The sequence below is a fragment of the Pygocentrus nattereri genome, chromosome 13 (assembly GCF_015220715.1).
Source record: "Pygocentrus nattereri isolate fPygNat1 chromosome 13, fPygNat1.pri, whole genome shotgun sequence".
NCBI lineage: Eukaryota > Metazoa > Chordata > Actinopteri > Characiformes > Serrasalmidae > Pygocentrus > Pygocentrus nattereri.
This window is the reverse complement of record NC_051223.1, coordinates 7,101,536-7,116,191: the sequence shown is the minus strand read 5'-3', so window position 1 is coordinate 7,116,191 and position 14,656 is coordinate 7,101,536. Positions and strand designations below refer to the sequence as shown.

Sequence of the window (14,656 nt, the reverse complement as noted above, 5' to 3'; positions counted from 1 at the left end):
ACATACAGAAATAGTAGCCTGTTAAATCTGTAGCCATGTCCACAAAGGTACATACACCAATCAGGCACAACATGATTAGCACCACATTGTCCATTTGATCAGCTCCACTTACTGTATAGCAGCACTTCATAGTTCTACAGTTACAGACTGTAGTCCATCTGTTTCTCTGATACTTTGTTACCCTGTTCTTCAGTGGTCAGGACCCCCATGGATTCTCAGAGCACGTACTACTTGGGTGGTGGGTCATTCTCAGTACTGCAGGAACACTGACATGGTGGTAGTGGTGTTAGTGTGATGTGATGTGCGTGATGAGTGGATCAGACACCGCAGTGCTGCTGGAGTTTTTAAACACTGTCCACTCTTAGACACTCCAACCTTGTAGATGTAAAGTCAGAGACGATAGGCTCATCTGCTGCTGCTGTCCGTGTTGCTCATCCTCTAGTCCTTCATCAGTGGTCACAGGACACTACCCACAGGACACTGTGGTGTTGTTGACTTAAGCAGATATTAAGTGCATCATTTTAGGATGATATTCCGTAAGCAACAGCATAAGTCCTGAAATTTGTCCTGGAAAGTGATTTCATAACAGGAGAGAGAACCCTGGATGACCCAAGTGCTATGATAGCTAAACATATCTCATAGAACCAAAGTGACAAAAATACATCTGAACATTCAGTTCAATTCACTTTTTCAGCCTTTTATCCTTCACAAAGCAAAATTAAGCCCCCACAACCATTTCAACCAGTTTTTTTTTTATTGAGCTCTTCCAAAGTTCAGCAAGGATGAGAAAAAAAAAAAAAAAATAACGAACACCTGTTTCTGACTGCAAAGGTGAGCAGCGTACTAAGGACAGCAAGCTAAAGTCTTGACATCCCACTCTCACACACACACACACACACACACACACACACACATACACACACACACACACACACATACACACATGCGGTTGTAACGGGAGTAGTGGTGGCGAAAATCAGTCCGAAACTTTAAAATGGATCAAACGCCTCCCTGGCATGACGAGACACGGCCGAGCTGCTCACCACCTTCGTCTAGTATACTGAGAGTTATCAAAGTACATTAGCGTGGATTATAAGTAATTCAATTACTTTCATCAATACAATTAACTACCTTCACCCGTCGTGGCTGGACATGTGCGGAAGTCTGGGTTCGGCCGTTTCACAAACAACGGACTACGTTTCCCAGAATTCAGTGAGTGGGTGGAGTTCACGATCAAAGTTTTATGATAATGACAAATGTATTTGTAATTTTTCTTCTCTTTTCTGTTATGGTTTCGTTCTTGTCTGACGAGAAGGAGGATAAAGGGTCGTCCAGGGTGGTCAATGCACCTGTGCCACTGTCTTAAAACTACACAGAAACATCTGAAAATCAAGAAGAAAAACCTGAAAATGAAAAACAAATGCGGCTACTTGTATTCCACGATGTCCCCGTTTGGCTGAAAAAGGAGAAAGTTTCTAGTTTGATTCAGTCCTGAATGGGCTGAGAGCGAGTTTTGTTTCGTGTTTTTTTTTTTTTTCGGTGGTGGTGCAAAGAGGGGGTGGTTTGGTGCTTCTGTTTTTTGGGATGGCGGAAAAGTCGTGAGGTTACTTTCAAGAGGACAAGACTGTGTCCGGTTGTAGGTGGACGATTTTCAGTCCAGCTCGATGGGGCTGCTGTTCTCCTGAGCCTCCTTGGCCTCCTCCTCTTCACTTGAACCCATTAGACTGTTCAAAAGATTCCCTGTAGTATTTAAAGAAATGAGACGGTCACCCATCACTGATTAAGTACTAGATGTTAACTATGACTTGTGGTAGGAACATTTATTTATTTTTTTTTACTGAACAATTTGTCTAAAAATCTAATATACTTACCCCAAATGTGGTCAATGCATGTTTGGTATCCAGAGTTTTCTTGTAGCTAACAAGTAATGGAAGCTCATACCCAGTAGTTGGAGTTGTATTAGCATTGCATACCATATTGAGCCTCCTTTTTCTTTCTATAGATAATGTGTTATAGATAATGTGACTGTTGGAGTCAGCCTTCCCACCACCATGGACATTTACACCTCCAGATGCAGAAAAAGGGCCACTGGCATCATGAAGGACCCCACTCACCCAGCACACACACTTTTTGTCCCGCTCCCCTCAGGTAGGAGGCTGCGGAGCATTAAGTGCAAAACAACCAGGCTGAGGAACAGCTTCTTCTCTGAAGCCGTAAGGCTCTTAAATTGCAATTAGATGTCACTGCAATGGCACTTCGTGTCCACTTATTTATCTCTGCTGCTGTACTGAATCAGTGCCTCTACTATATCACCCCTAACACATTACACGTCACTTTATACATATCACTTATACATCACCAGGATTAAGATGTGCACCTTCTACCTCGTACTCATGCTGCTGTGGGTCATGTGTTCTATTTATTGTTTATGTTCAATTTTGGGAGCTAACTGGACCATGAGTACAATGTTTTGTTCCACCTCATCTTACCACATGTGATGCGAATGACAATAAAACTCTATCTATCTATCTATCTATCTATCTATCTATCTATCTATCTATCTATCATAGTGTCAGTCTATTTGAAATTATCAACTTGACACTGCTTCAGTCAAATGAGTGACGATTAAGGCATGCAGTTAGCACAATCCTAACTGGTGAGGTATAAGCTTCCTTACTTGTCAGCTAAATTCGCTTTGTATTTATAGTGTAAAACTACAGAAGCAAACTTCAGACACTGAATATATCTTAGCTGACTGACCACATTTGGGGTAAGGGAATAAACTAAAACACAAAGAGGACGTACCTAGCAGGCCACCGTATGATGATGACTGTTTTGGTGGTACTCCGAAGAACAGCTGTCCTATTCTGTCCAGGTACTGGAGTACCAGTGAAGGAGGGAAGCAAAGGGAAAGAACAAAACAGTATTACCAACATATTACATTCAGCATTCACTCAACCAAAAACCACTGCAAAGTCCTAGACGTGCAAAGGAATTCTGCCACTACACTTGAGCAATGAAGTCTCACTCAGCCCATGTGGCCATACTGTGGCCAACAAGATGGTTATAAGAAAATTCATATCAGAATTAGGGGAGTAACAATCATCTCAATTCAATTCAAGATATCAAATCACGTTTGTCACATCACATTTGCACACATGCGTAGCCCCCTTGTAGTACTTAAATACAAGAATATATTTAAAAATTATTTAATATTTAATATTTAAAATATTTAAAAAGATACACATTAGACTCTAAATATACACATTAATATACACCAGTATTGCACCATTCCGATGTACTGTTTGGTAACAGCAGTACCGAAGTAAGTTTTTTATATATATATATATATATATATATATATATATATACACACACACACACACACATATACACACACACACACACACACACAGGCCGCTTTATAGGTACACCTTGCTAGTAAAAGGTTGGACCCCCTTTTGCCTTCAGAACTGCCTGAAATTCTTCGTGGCAAACTTTCAACATGGTGTTGGAAACGTTCCTCAGAAATTTTGGTTGGTTATGTGTGTTACTGTTGCCTTTCTATTGTCGGGACCCAGAGCTCCTCGTCTTCAGCCCACAAGTCTCGGACGATGTGGAAAAACGTTACTAATTAAGGTTAAATCAAAGTTTGTTTTAATATTTAATAATCTGTTCTCTAATGTAAAAATGAGTAGCAAATTAAAAAGATTGAAAAAGTGTTCTTGCAAAAGCTAAAAAAGGTGAAAAATCAATCTTGCGAAAAAGTCAAAGTCACATGAAAAACCAAACTTCAGCCGCAGGTTCAGTTCGAAGGAAGAAAAGGCTTTCTTCATTTATTAGTTCCAATGTGACAAAAAGTAAACGCTCCAAGAACCATACACTTTATCTTCTCTCCACCTATTTTTAATATGTCCTGAAATCCCCTTGGTTACCAATAGAGGTGTTTTTTCTGCTTCCCTAAGAACCCTTATTTCCAGGGGAACTTAACATATATTTTTTATGTAATTCCCTCATCCTGGCACCCTAGGTCACCCTGACCAAGTGTTGGGTGCTCTCCTCATTAATTTTGATTGAGGGGCTAGTTTCTACTGGTTCTTATCGATTTTGCTCATTAGTGGCTAGCTTGTTTTTGCTGAATATGCAGCGTTTCTCAGGCTCCTAGGCCAGGTCTACCAGATCTTTTCAAGGCCTTCACTACCAGCTTCTGGAGCGGAAACTCTCTCTCCGCTCCATATATGGAAGCGTTAGGCCTGCTCTTCCAGCAAATTGGAACCACTAGCGGTCTCAAGGAGTTGAAGTGGTTAGGTTATGTGAATGAAATCTATTTTCAGTCTTAAAGTGTATGAAAGTTTCACCCTGTACAACCAATCTAATTCTATGATAGGTAAACTAGTTTTCTGTGCAGGCGTTTACCTCGTTATACATGGGGTCCCGCTTCAGTGACGGCTGATACTGCTCACATAACACTGTAAAGACTGTTAGCTTCCCACTGCAAACACACAGCACACAGAGGATGTGTAAGACAGACTGTCGACTCATGACACAAACATAACAGCATTAGGAAAAAGCACACCCACTGTTCCTTAACTGTGAGTCTTCAATTGAAAAATACTCAATGAACCTCACGCTAATGGAATAACAAAACATGCAAACAGACATGGCTGTGCTGATGCGAACATCTGAGCTGTGACATTTCAATCTACGTGAATTTGGAAAATTTACATGGACTCTTTACCCCAAAATAATCAGCAAATCAAATACCTAACTATGTTACCAAACCTAGTGAAAATAAACTTGTGTCAGTAGTGCTAATTTTGGGTTTAAGCAATTACAAGCATCAGAAGAATGAAAAGGCTCTTACCCTTCCACTGCCAACAGGAGGAACCAGAGGAAGTTCAGGAGAGGCTGCACGAATGGAGGGCCTCTCTCTATGGATGGGTGCTTTTGTGTGTATGTGGTGAAAACCACTGATGCGCTAGTTTTGTTCTTTAGACACAGAAATCTGTGAACACATCAATAAGGGATGCAAAAGGAATGAAAAAGTTGGTACTTTCCTTACAGGCCCACTATATTAGTGTACAATGACAGGCTAGAGCCAAATTTATCTGCTCCTTCTACCCCAGTCCTCACTGACGACAGGACTGCTGCTGACCAGGTGTTATTTGGGTGCTGGATTATTTTCAGCACAGCACAAACTGTTCATCGGCAAATAGGCTACAGTCCTTAACTGTACATTTCCAAAAAAGTTGGGATGCTGTGCAAAACTGCAATAAAAACAGTGCAATTATTTGCAAATCAGTTCAAACCTATATTTATTTGTAAATAGTACAAAGCAACAAATCAAATGATGAAACAGACTTTTTTTTGTTTTTTGAGAAACATATGCCCATTTTTGGTGGGAAGGGGGCATGTTCAATACTATGGTGCATTACCTTTTCTTTTAACAACACTATGTTTGGGAACCAAGGAGACACTGCTGTAGTTTTAGAAAGTGAAATGTCTCCCCGTTTTTGCTTGATACAGGATTTTATCTGCTCGAATTCTCCTTTGTCATTTTTCGCTTCATAATGAGCCAAATGTTTTTAATGGATGACGGGTCTTGACTGCAGGCAGACCGGTTTAGCACCCAGACTCTTTTACTGGGGAGCCATTCTGTTGTAATACATACAAAATACGGTCTGACATTGTCTTGCTGGAATAAAACCTTCCCCTTGCCCCTTGCATGCAGAGACATCGCTGGATTCTTTGAACCTTTTACAGATACTATGTGCTGTAGATGATGAAATTCCCAAGTTGTTTTTTTTTTGGGCTATTTTATGTTGAGGAACGTTATTCTTGAATTGTTGCACTCTCTGGGATGCTGTTTTTACACCCAAATCATGTTACTGACCTGTTACTAACTAAGCTAATCATTTGTGAGATATTTCACCTGTTTTTTAACATTACACAAAAACAGTTTCGTAGCCCCATATCAACTTTTTAAAAACGTGTTGCAGGCATCAAATTAAAAATGGACATACATTTTTCAAAAAACAAAATTTATCACTTTCAACATCTGATACGTTGTTTTTGTACTATTTTCAATTAATATATGATTTAAATCATGTGCACCTCATTGCATTCTGGTCTTATTAACATTTTGCTCTGCATACCAACTTTTATGTTGTATGGGGCTGTACAATAGAAGGATTTCTAATTATGTGGACAGTGGATGTTTTTACGCAAGCTGGATTTACTGTAATGGCTTACCAAAAGCCATTTTAATTTCTGTTTGTTTTCAAGTAGAAAGGGAAGTTCACTCACTGTAAGACTGCCTGGGCCACAAACATGTCCACCTCACTGCGAAAGCCCCTGGCGGCGGAATACTCTACTAGCATCTGTGCACAGCCCTCGCCGTCAGAGGAATGCAGAAAGTGGTAGCGCGACTCACTGTAGTTTTGTTCTGAAGGCAAGAAGAACCTTTGAGTTTAGTCTACAGCAGGATAACATGATAAGCCAAGTTTGAAGGGGCCAGCAATTCATTTCACAGTTCAGTTTGATACAATAACGTGCTGATTTAATGCATTTTTCAATATAGCAAAAATAAAGAGCTCCAGAAAATGTGCCTAAAGCACAGTGGCACAAAGATTTGTCTGATTCAATCTGAGGATTCTTAGCAGTATATCTATACGCACAAAACCAAACCTGGGATTTATTAAGAGACAGAACTGTACATACACAAATTTTCTCTTACAAACTTCACATTAGATCTACTTGCTATGACTATATTATTAAATAATGCAATACACCTACTTTGCTCAACTGCTGAAAAAAAAGGATTTGTGCTTAAGGAATACCTTTCCATAGTGTGAGAGCAAGAAGCTGGTGCAGTTTGGGATGTCCCAGCTTCCCTGAGCCCCCTGTGGACCACTTGAGTGCCCTGGAAACAAATGCTACCCTCTCGGGCGAATTTGGGTCCATCAGGCTAAACAGCTTAACCAAATGCTCTAATAAAATTAAAGAAATAGATAAATATATTACAGCATCAGAACACTGCACTATTATTGCATAAGGATAAGCAATGTACAACAATACTATACAGAGTGATTCAAAAAGTCATCCGAGTTCAAAGCGACATATTTTTACAACCACAAGGTGCCTAGGAATCGACCACATGCCAATTGTAAGAGGGGGTCGTTTCTGACAGTCACTGGAAGACGGCTCCCTTCAGTCTGAGAGGAGATGCGACCCCTGAGCAGAAAGCGTTCTGCATTCTCTGTTATCCGCTTCAATAAGAGTGAATCTGTCATAACGTGATTTCCGCGGGCACTGAAGCTCCAACAGCTCAGAGCGTTCACCGTTGGTTACACAGGACTGGATGATCTCCGAAATTGCACTGAAAGAGCTGTGAGTGCAGCGACACCTGACGTGATCAACTGAGTATGGGATGAATTTGACTATGGCGTTGATGTCCATACAGCTGGAGGAGGTTCATACTGAGCACTTGTGCAATTACAGAAAAAACTTTATGCTTAATTAAACCATTTGCAATTCACTCCATTGTTCCGTCGTGATTTACAAGTAAAAATTATTTTTAAGTCAGATGGATCTTTCTGAATCACGCCATATTATGTTGCACAGTATCAAATTAGTAAACATACAAATTTGATACAGCTTGCAAATGTATTCAAACTTACCTAATATATCCTCTTCTACTGTGGCCTCAGACTTCTCTAAAGTCTCCAACACCAGCATGGACAGATCTGCTGCACTGTTTTGCTGTTAATAACACAAACACAAATATGACAGTACTTAAGGCGTAGCCACATAAGGCCAAGCCAGACATGTCCAGAACGGTCTGCATGACAGTGAATTAAAGCACTACATAGAACTTAATTAACTTATGTCCATTACAGATTTGTTACACTCTGGGGATCTGAAGAATAATAGCTTTGGATTGCACAGCCTACAGCCTGTCTCACAAAGTATGCTCAACTTAAACAGGGTTCCTGATTAAACACAGCCATAGTGAACTCGTTTCACAGCAGCGGTTAACAATTTTTTTTAATAATCGAGTTGTGCACATGGAAGTGAAGAGCAGCTTATTTTTAGTCTAATTTTTAGTCTAATTACATGGACTTTCTAGGTATAAATAGGTAAAAACTAAAATTTTTGCTGCATTTAAAATAAAACATAAAATATAAAATTTACCATAAATTTTGGCACAGGTTAGATTCAGCAAATAAACAGTAATTGTGCAAGTGTATTCGATGCAGAGAATGTGATAACATAATTTCTCTTACAACACCATATTTCGCCTCAATCCTGAGCAGTAACGTTTTACCTTTTCACTACGGGAGCGTCACTGAGCTTAAGGTCCTTGGACCCCTGAATCGCCGCCCACAGCTATATTCAGAGCAACAATTGCTTTATACTTGATGTCTATGTAGTTTATTAGTTTATATAAGTTTATTATTTATTTTTTTGTAACTGATGTCATAAACATCACAAAGAAAAACGTGACATGAAAAGGACCAGAGGGCTCTACAGAAGGCTGCCACTGATTGGTCAGAAGTTCAGCCCATTGGTCCAAGAAATATTAATGATCTGAAATCCTGAACTTAACCAACCCTGGGGCAGGTTAGTGCAGCATAAGCTGCCATGGTGATGCAGCCTTGTAAAAAGAGATCCACCACTGTGGGTAGCTATAGACCTAAGCTTAAAATTAGCTGGATAACCAAGAAATCCTGGTCAAGTTGATCAAGGTGTGTAGTATACTGGGGCACAATAGACAAACATGGATATTCATTGCATTACTACTTATTACAACTGCAATTTGCCCACTGGTGACCCCTTAATCACATTTGTGAACCCTTAATGTGGTTAAATGGGACAGTTTTTAAAAAAATTATTATTATTTCTGCATAATCTAAACATAGTGATTCAGAGTGGTTTTAGAAAGCAAAGAAACTCACAAAATCAGAAATGTTCACAGTAGTGGTGATGGGAACCAGACATCTAATGCCACTATAAGTTCCCTCAAAGAAAGTTATTACACAAAATGGTTCACACTTCTTGAGACACTGTTTAATGGTAGGTTTTGATCTAAAAAGTGGAAAGGTACATGCAAGATGTAAGACAATACAGTCCCCAAAGAAAATGTATTTTTTACCATGTATTTGTCAAGACTGTAAAGAAACCAGAAGTCTGCAAGTTTTTCAACAATGCACCATTTCATATGAAACCACTTTGAATGACTGTCAACTTAATTATGAAAAAATATAAGTGTAATTAAGTCTCTATTAAGACTCTCCTGGATTATTTTGAATGATTAAATGTCCTAATTAATTCATGAAAGTAACTGGTTAGAAGCTAACCTGCATGATGTTACAGCTTTCTGTGAATACTGGTCGTACAAGGAGAATAAAAAGCCTGTCGGCAGCTGGACAGTTTCACTGCTGTGTGGAGCAAAAACAAGCCAGCACAAACTTAAAAGCTGTGTCCTACTTTTTATGACCATGACAGGGATTTGTTTAGTTCCAGACTTGAGCGAACATGAGGCCTGAAGAATAACATTTCATAAACACATTATACTGAGGAATAACAAAGACCAATGACATTTTTATCAGCGAAAAAGCAAAGAAAGATGAAGGCAAAATTCCCTGGAGCTCCTCTGAGTGTACCAACAATAATATATACACAGTGTCCACTTTATTAGAAACATTGGCCTTGTAGCTCTCCCCTGCTGGTGTACAGCTGGAGACTGTAGCTCATCTGCTGATATTAGAGATGCACCAATCCCTTTTTTTTTTCTTGACACCAATTCCAACACCTCCACTCTAGGTATATCGATATACCAAGTACTGATCCGCTGCTGCTGGAACGAAACCTTGTATCTCCATTTTTGACTTCTTCAGTTTTTGACATAATTTGAAAATACCTGTTACCCTTTACACTGTAAATTTCATGGTAAATGGACTAAAAGAAACGACCCAAAATGACTTGTAAAAAAAGTCTGGTTCCATTGACTTGCATTAACGGTAAAGTAGGATGTTCCTTCTCCTGTAAAGTTAACATTTTGGAGATACAAGGTTTTCTTCCGACAACAGCGATATGCTTTTTCATTGTTCATTTAAATGATGTATACCTCACTTCTAACACGAAGCTGTACCTTCTGCAGAAGAGTAATACAAGCGAAAATTAAGGGAAAAAAAATGAGAAAGAAGTATTACAGATAACTTTGTTAATAACACGCTTCTTAATAATTCAACAGCAAAAAAAACAGTAATGACAATTGCAGTGAAACATTTCTTACTGTAAAAGTAAATCTGTAAAATCTAAACCTAAAAATCGAAATCTTTCTATATTACAGCAGCGAGCGATTGTTATTAGCAAGCATGAGTAGCGCTGCTCATCTTGTTGACTGATGGTTGAGTCTTTTTAAAATGAATAAATCTCATATTAAATCTTATTCAAATATTATTTATTGCATTTCGCTGCTGTCGGGACAAAACCAAAAAAAAAAAAATCTCCATTTTCGCTTTTTTTTTTTTTTTTTTTACATAATTTGAAAAGGCCAGTGTCAAAATTTCATGATGCATGGACCAACAGAAATGGTCCAAAATGACTTATATAATTTATGCATTCACTTCAAATCAAATGAAGTGACAATAAACGTGATATCACACTTACAGAGGCGGGAAATGAGTGAAAAACTCCTTTTCTTCTTAGATATTTATATTTTTCATACACACACACACACACACACACACACACACACACACTCTCTCTCTGAATATACACATATACACTAGTATCAGAGTATAGTATTACTTCCATTAAAAGTTAGGTTTTGTTCCGACAGCAGTGATATTTAAATCACACTATTCAAATTTAATTTAACTGTAACTTTTTAGCCTTAGATAAAATTAATATTGCAAAACTATGAAACTGTCGTTCGCCTGCAAAGCTGATTCGTTACAGGGACAGCTCTTTTATTACAGAAACAACAGTAGCAGATTTCACGCTTGCTAATTTAGTTTCTGTACACAAGACGTTTACCTGTAATGTGATCATTCTCAGTTATTACATGTATGAGCTTCTGCTCTGTTAATGCAAACAGAAAGTGTTTTTGAGGTTCATGTTTTGGAATAACGCCTTCAAGAGCAACTGTAGCTAATGCTGCGTTCACGTGATTGCGATGAAAACACGTCACTTTGCATTTCATGGCAGTACACGGCCGACAGCAGCACGGGGCCACAAACGTTGCCATGGTGATAGCGGTACCGATCAGAGAAGTGCTTTAGCAGTGCAGATGATGAAAAAAGGCAGGAGGACACTCTGCACTCTTATTTATGTTGTGCAAAACTGAGTTTGTCTGGAATTCAACAATGACATTGAGACGTTTGTCCACAGCTCCCCCAAAAAAATCAACATCCAGTTTATTTCACCGCTGTGGTTGATGGCAAAAGCTGGGAAAACTGAAATTGTGACCGAGCATTCTGCTTACCACAGCCGCCTGTGGAGCGTTCCTGCTGGCGGTGGCAGAATTTTCCTTCCCATCTTTAATGGAAAAAATGGAATACTGGGTTTGCTATCGTCCGTCTACTGCAAACATGTAATCGCAGCATCAGAGATGGCATCGAGTGTGCATCAGACATGGCTGGCCGATATCCGATATGGTTAATGAGGTCAGAATCTGTGCAGATCTGATTTAGAGTAAAGGGTCGGTGCATCACTAGTTGGCTGACGTGTGAAGAAACCCCAGCAAGACTACTTTGCCTGATACACTTAGGCTACAGCAGATGCATGCTCATCCATCATTTTCTCCAATTGTATTTGACTGCATTCAGCCACAAGACCATTAGTGAGGTCAGGTACTGATAGATCATGCACCAAACAACCAATATCTGGTCAACAGTAGTTCTTAAGTCTGAACATGAGTAGTCCTCATGTCTGAACATGAACATGATAAATGGGGTTGAAGGCAGCCAACAAACTATTTTTCAACAGATGGGCGACTTTTCTGAATAATGACGTTCTCGAGATGAAAACAAAGTCATTCGGAGTGGTTTGGTGTGAAATGGTTGATTGTAGAGACTCAGATGTCTTTACAGTGATAGTGATAGGAACCAGGGGTCACCATGTCTACAACACAAATACAGCCATTTTATTTACAATCCAATACCACCAGTGAACCTGCATGAGTCTTCTGAGCTTTATATGGAACGTTGATGATGGCAAAATGGTCATAAACCTGAAAAAATACTTCTTTTTTTTGAGGGGGGGTGCTATTTTGCCCTACAACACCCTGCATGCACCCCCTCTGCCATGAATAGACTAAAATAAATGGATTTAAATACATTTTAAGCCAAGCCTTACCACAAACTATCATAAAAAATGTCTCAGGCATCAGGCAGTGAATTCATAACCATTTCATGTAATCACTTTCTGTGAGGGAGCTTTCAGAGGTGGACGTCTGCCTTCCTACCACCTCCACTGTGAACAAGTCTGACTCAATGACTTTCTCTAGAATACAGCATTTTACACTAAACCACTCTGAATGCCTCTGTTTACAATTCAACTGTTTAATTATGGAGAATTATGAAAAGTTGGTTGAGTTCCCCTTTAAAGTGGCTAGAGAGTTGAGGGATAAGGTAATAAAGTATACAATGGTGATAAAGTGGCATAAGTGGGTTTCACCTGCAGGGAACAACCCCATGTAGATATAAGTCTTTATTCGTGGGTTAGTGTCTGTATTTCAGTAGTGTTGTACCTGGTTGTAGCTGAAGAAGAGCAGAGCTCCGTTGTACATGAGCTCTCGGGCCTCTGCATACTTCGCCTGGGCCATGTACCTAAACCAGCACACACACAGGTCATTTAAACCTCTTTTACACAACACAGACAGCTAATGTTAAATAACCACCTTAAACGCGCTGTGAGGGTCGGTTCTAAATCGTCTTGTGCCAAATCGTCGAGTACTCAGTACTCGGGTCAGACACTCATTTGCTGAACTAATGACAAGGGCTTCCTATTCGAGTTCCCCGTTCCACCTTAAATGGTGCAGCAGTTCCATTCCGACGCCTCGGGCACTAGAATGTAACTTCTGCACCATTTAAGGTGGAACGGGAAATTCGAATGAGAAGCTAACTTCAGCTTCGTCTGAACTGACCAGTCTAAGCTTTATCTTAGCTTAGCTAGCTCGACTAACAGCTGTACTCCACTGAAACCCGCCGTTGTTTACATCATTATATGATTGGGACACTACATGAGCAACACTAATGTCTATTCACAAAACCGAGCCAGTGACAAATCATTTAAAATCCCGACTTTTTCATTTTGAAGTGTGTATTTTTTTCGTTAGCGACAAGCTAACCTCCAGCTAACAGACAGCGATTTCGGGAGATTGACGTTTCAGTAGGCCAATCAGAGAGACGGACCGACCCGGGAGGCGGGGCCGCAGAGCGGGGTGGACCAATAGAAAAGGGATACAGGCATCGCTTCGCTGACAGCGAGAAAGATCTGGAAAGGTACAAAGCCGGGACCACCCGCTTTCGGCGCTTTTCTTTTGGTCTCACCTGAAGAATAAGGTGCGATACATCTGATGGGCTTCGTAGTAGTCCCCCCTCTCCACGCTGGCCCGAAGTTTGCCCTCCACTCGCTGCACTCCGCCGCGGTTTCGGCCCTTCGCACTGTCCTGCTCCGACATCATCATTCTCCTCCCCGCAAAACGCGCTGCTACTACACTAATACTAACCCTGATCCTGCGAGATCGGTACAGTGTTGGCAGATCTCGCGAGAGAAACAAGCAATCAGGTCTATGGAAACGAGCCCCATGTGTGACAGAGAGGCCACTTAAGATGACATGACATATAAACAAAGATGGTTGTTCAACATTTCTTTAGTGAAGATATGGGTCTTCCTTTGCATGACTCAAGGGTTCCTCAGAGTGATGGAGAACGTGTGGTATATGGTTCTATATAGAACCAAAAGTGTGGGTATATATGTATACACACCCCTCAGGCATGACATTCTGACCACCTCCTTGTTTCTACGCTCTTTGAACATTTGATCAGCTCCACTTACTGTATAGCTGCACTTTGTAGTTCTACAGTTACAGACTGTAGTCCATCTGTTTCTCTGATACTTTGTTACCCTGTTCTTCAGCGGTCAGGACCACCATGGACCCTCACAGAGCAGGTAATATTTGGGTGGTGGATCATTCTCAGCACTGCAGTAACGCTGATGTGGTGGTGGTGGTGTGTTAGTGTGTGGTGCGCTGGTCTGAGTGGATCAGACACAGCAGTGCTGCTGGAGTGATTAAAAACCTCAGTGTCGCTGCTGGACTGAGAATAGCCCACCAACCAAAAACATCCTGCCAACAGCGTCCTGTGGGCAGCGTCCTGTGACCACTGATGAAGGACTAGAGGATGACCAACACAAACTGCAGGAGCAGATGAGCTATTGTCACAAGGTGGACTGACAAGGTAGGAGTGTCTAATAGAGTGGACAGTAAGTGGACACAGTGTTTAAAAACTCCAGCAACACTGCTGTGTCTGATCCACTCATACCAGCACAACACACTAACACGCCATCACCATGTCAGTGTTACTGCAGTGCTGAGAATCCACCACCCAAATAGTACCTGCTCTGTGAGAGTCCATGGGGTCCTGAC

General features: G+C 40.5%; 1 protein-coding gene across 1 annotated transcript; it reads right to left on the bottom strand.

The window, feature by feature from the left end:
* Positions 1–1,491: 1,491 nt before the first annotated feature.
* get4 (guided entry of tail-anchored proteins factor 4) lies at positions 1,492–13,746 on the bottom strand. The gene is made up of 9 exons (XM_017710548.2): positions 13,560–13,746; positions 12,758–12,836; positions 7,680–7,761; positions 6,840–6,989; positions 6,307–6,445; positions 4,865–5,005; positions 4,417–4,492; positions 2,806–2,878; positions 1,492–1,740 (listed from the first exon to the last, which is right to left on the bottom strand). Exons 1-9 carry the CDS (start codon positions 13,694–13,696, stop codon positions 1,652–1,654), a joined length of 966 nt encoding a protein of 321 aa, XP_017566037.1. The 5' UTR covers positions 13,697–13,746; the 3' UTR covers positions 1,492–1,651.
* Between the last annotated feature and the right edge of the window lie 910 nt (positions 13,747–14,656).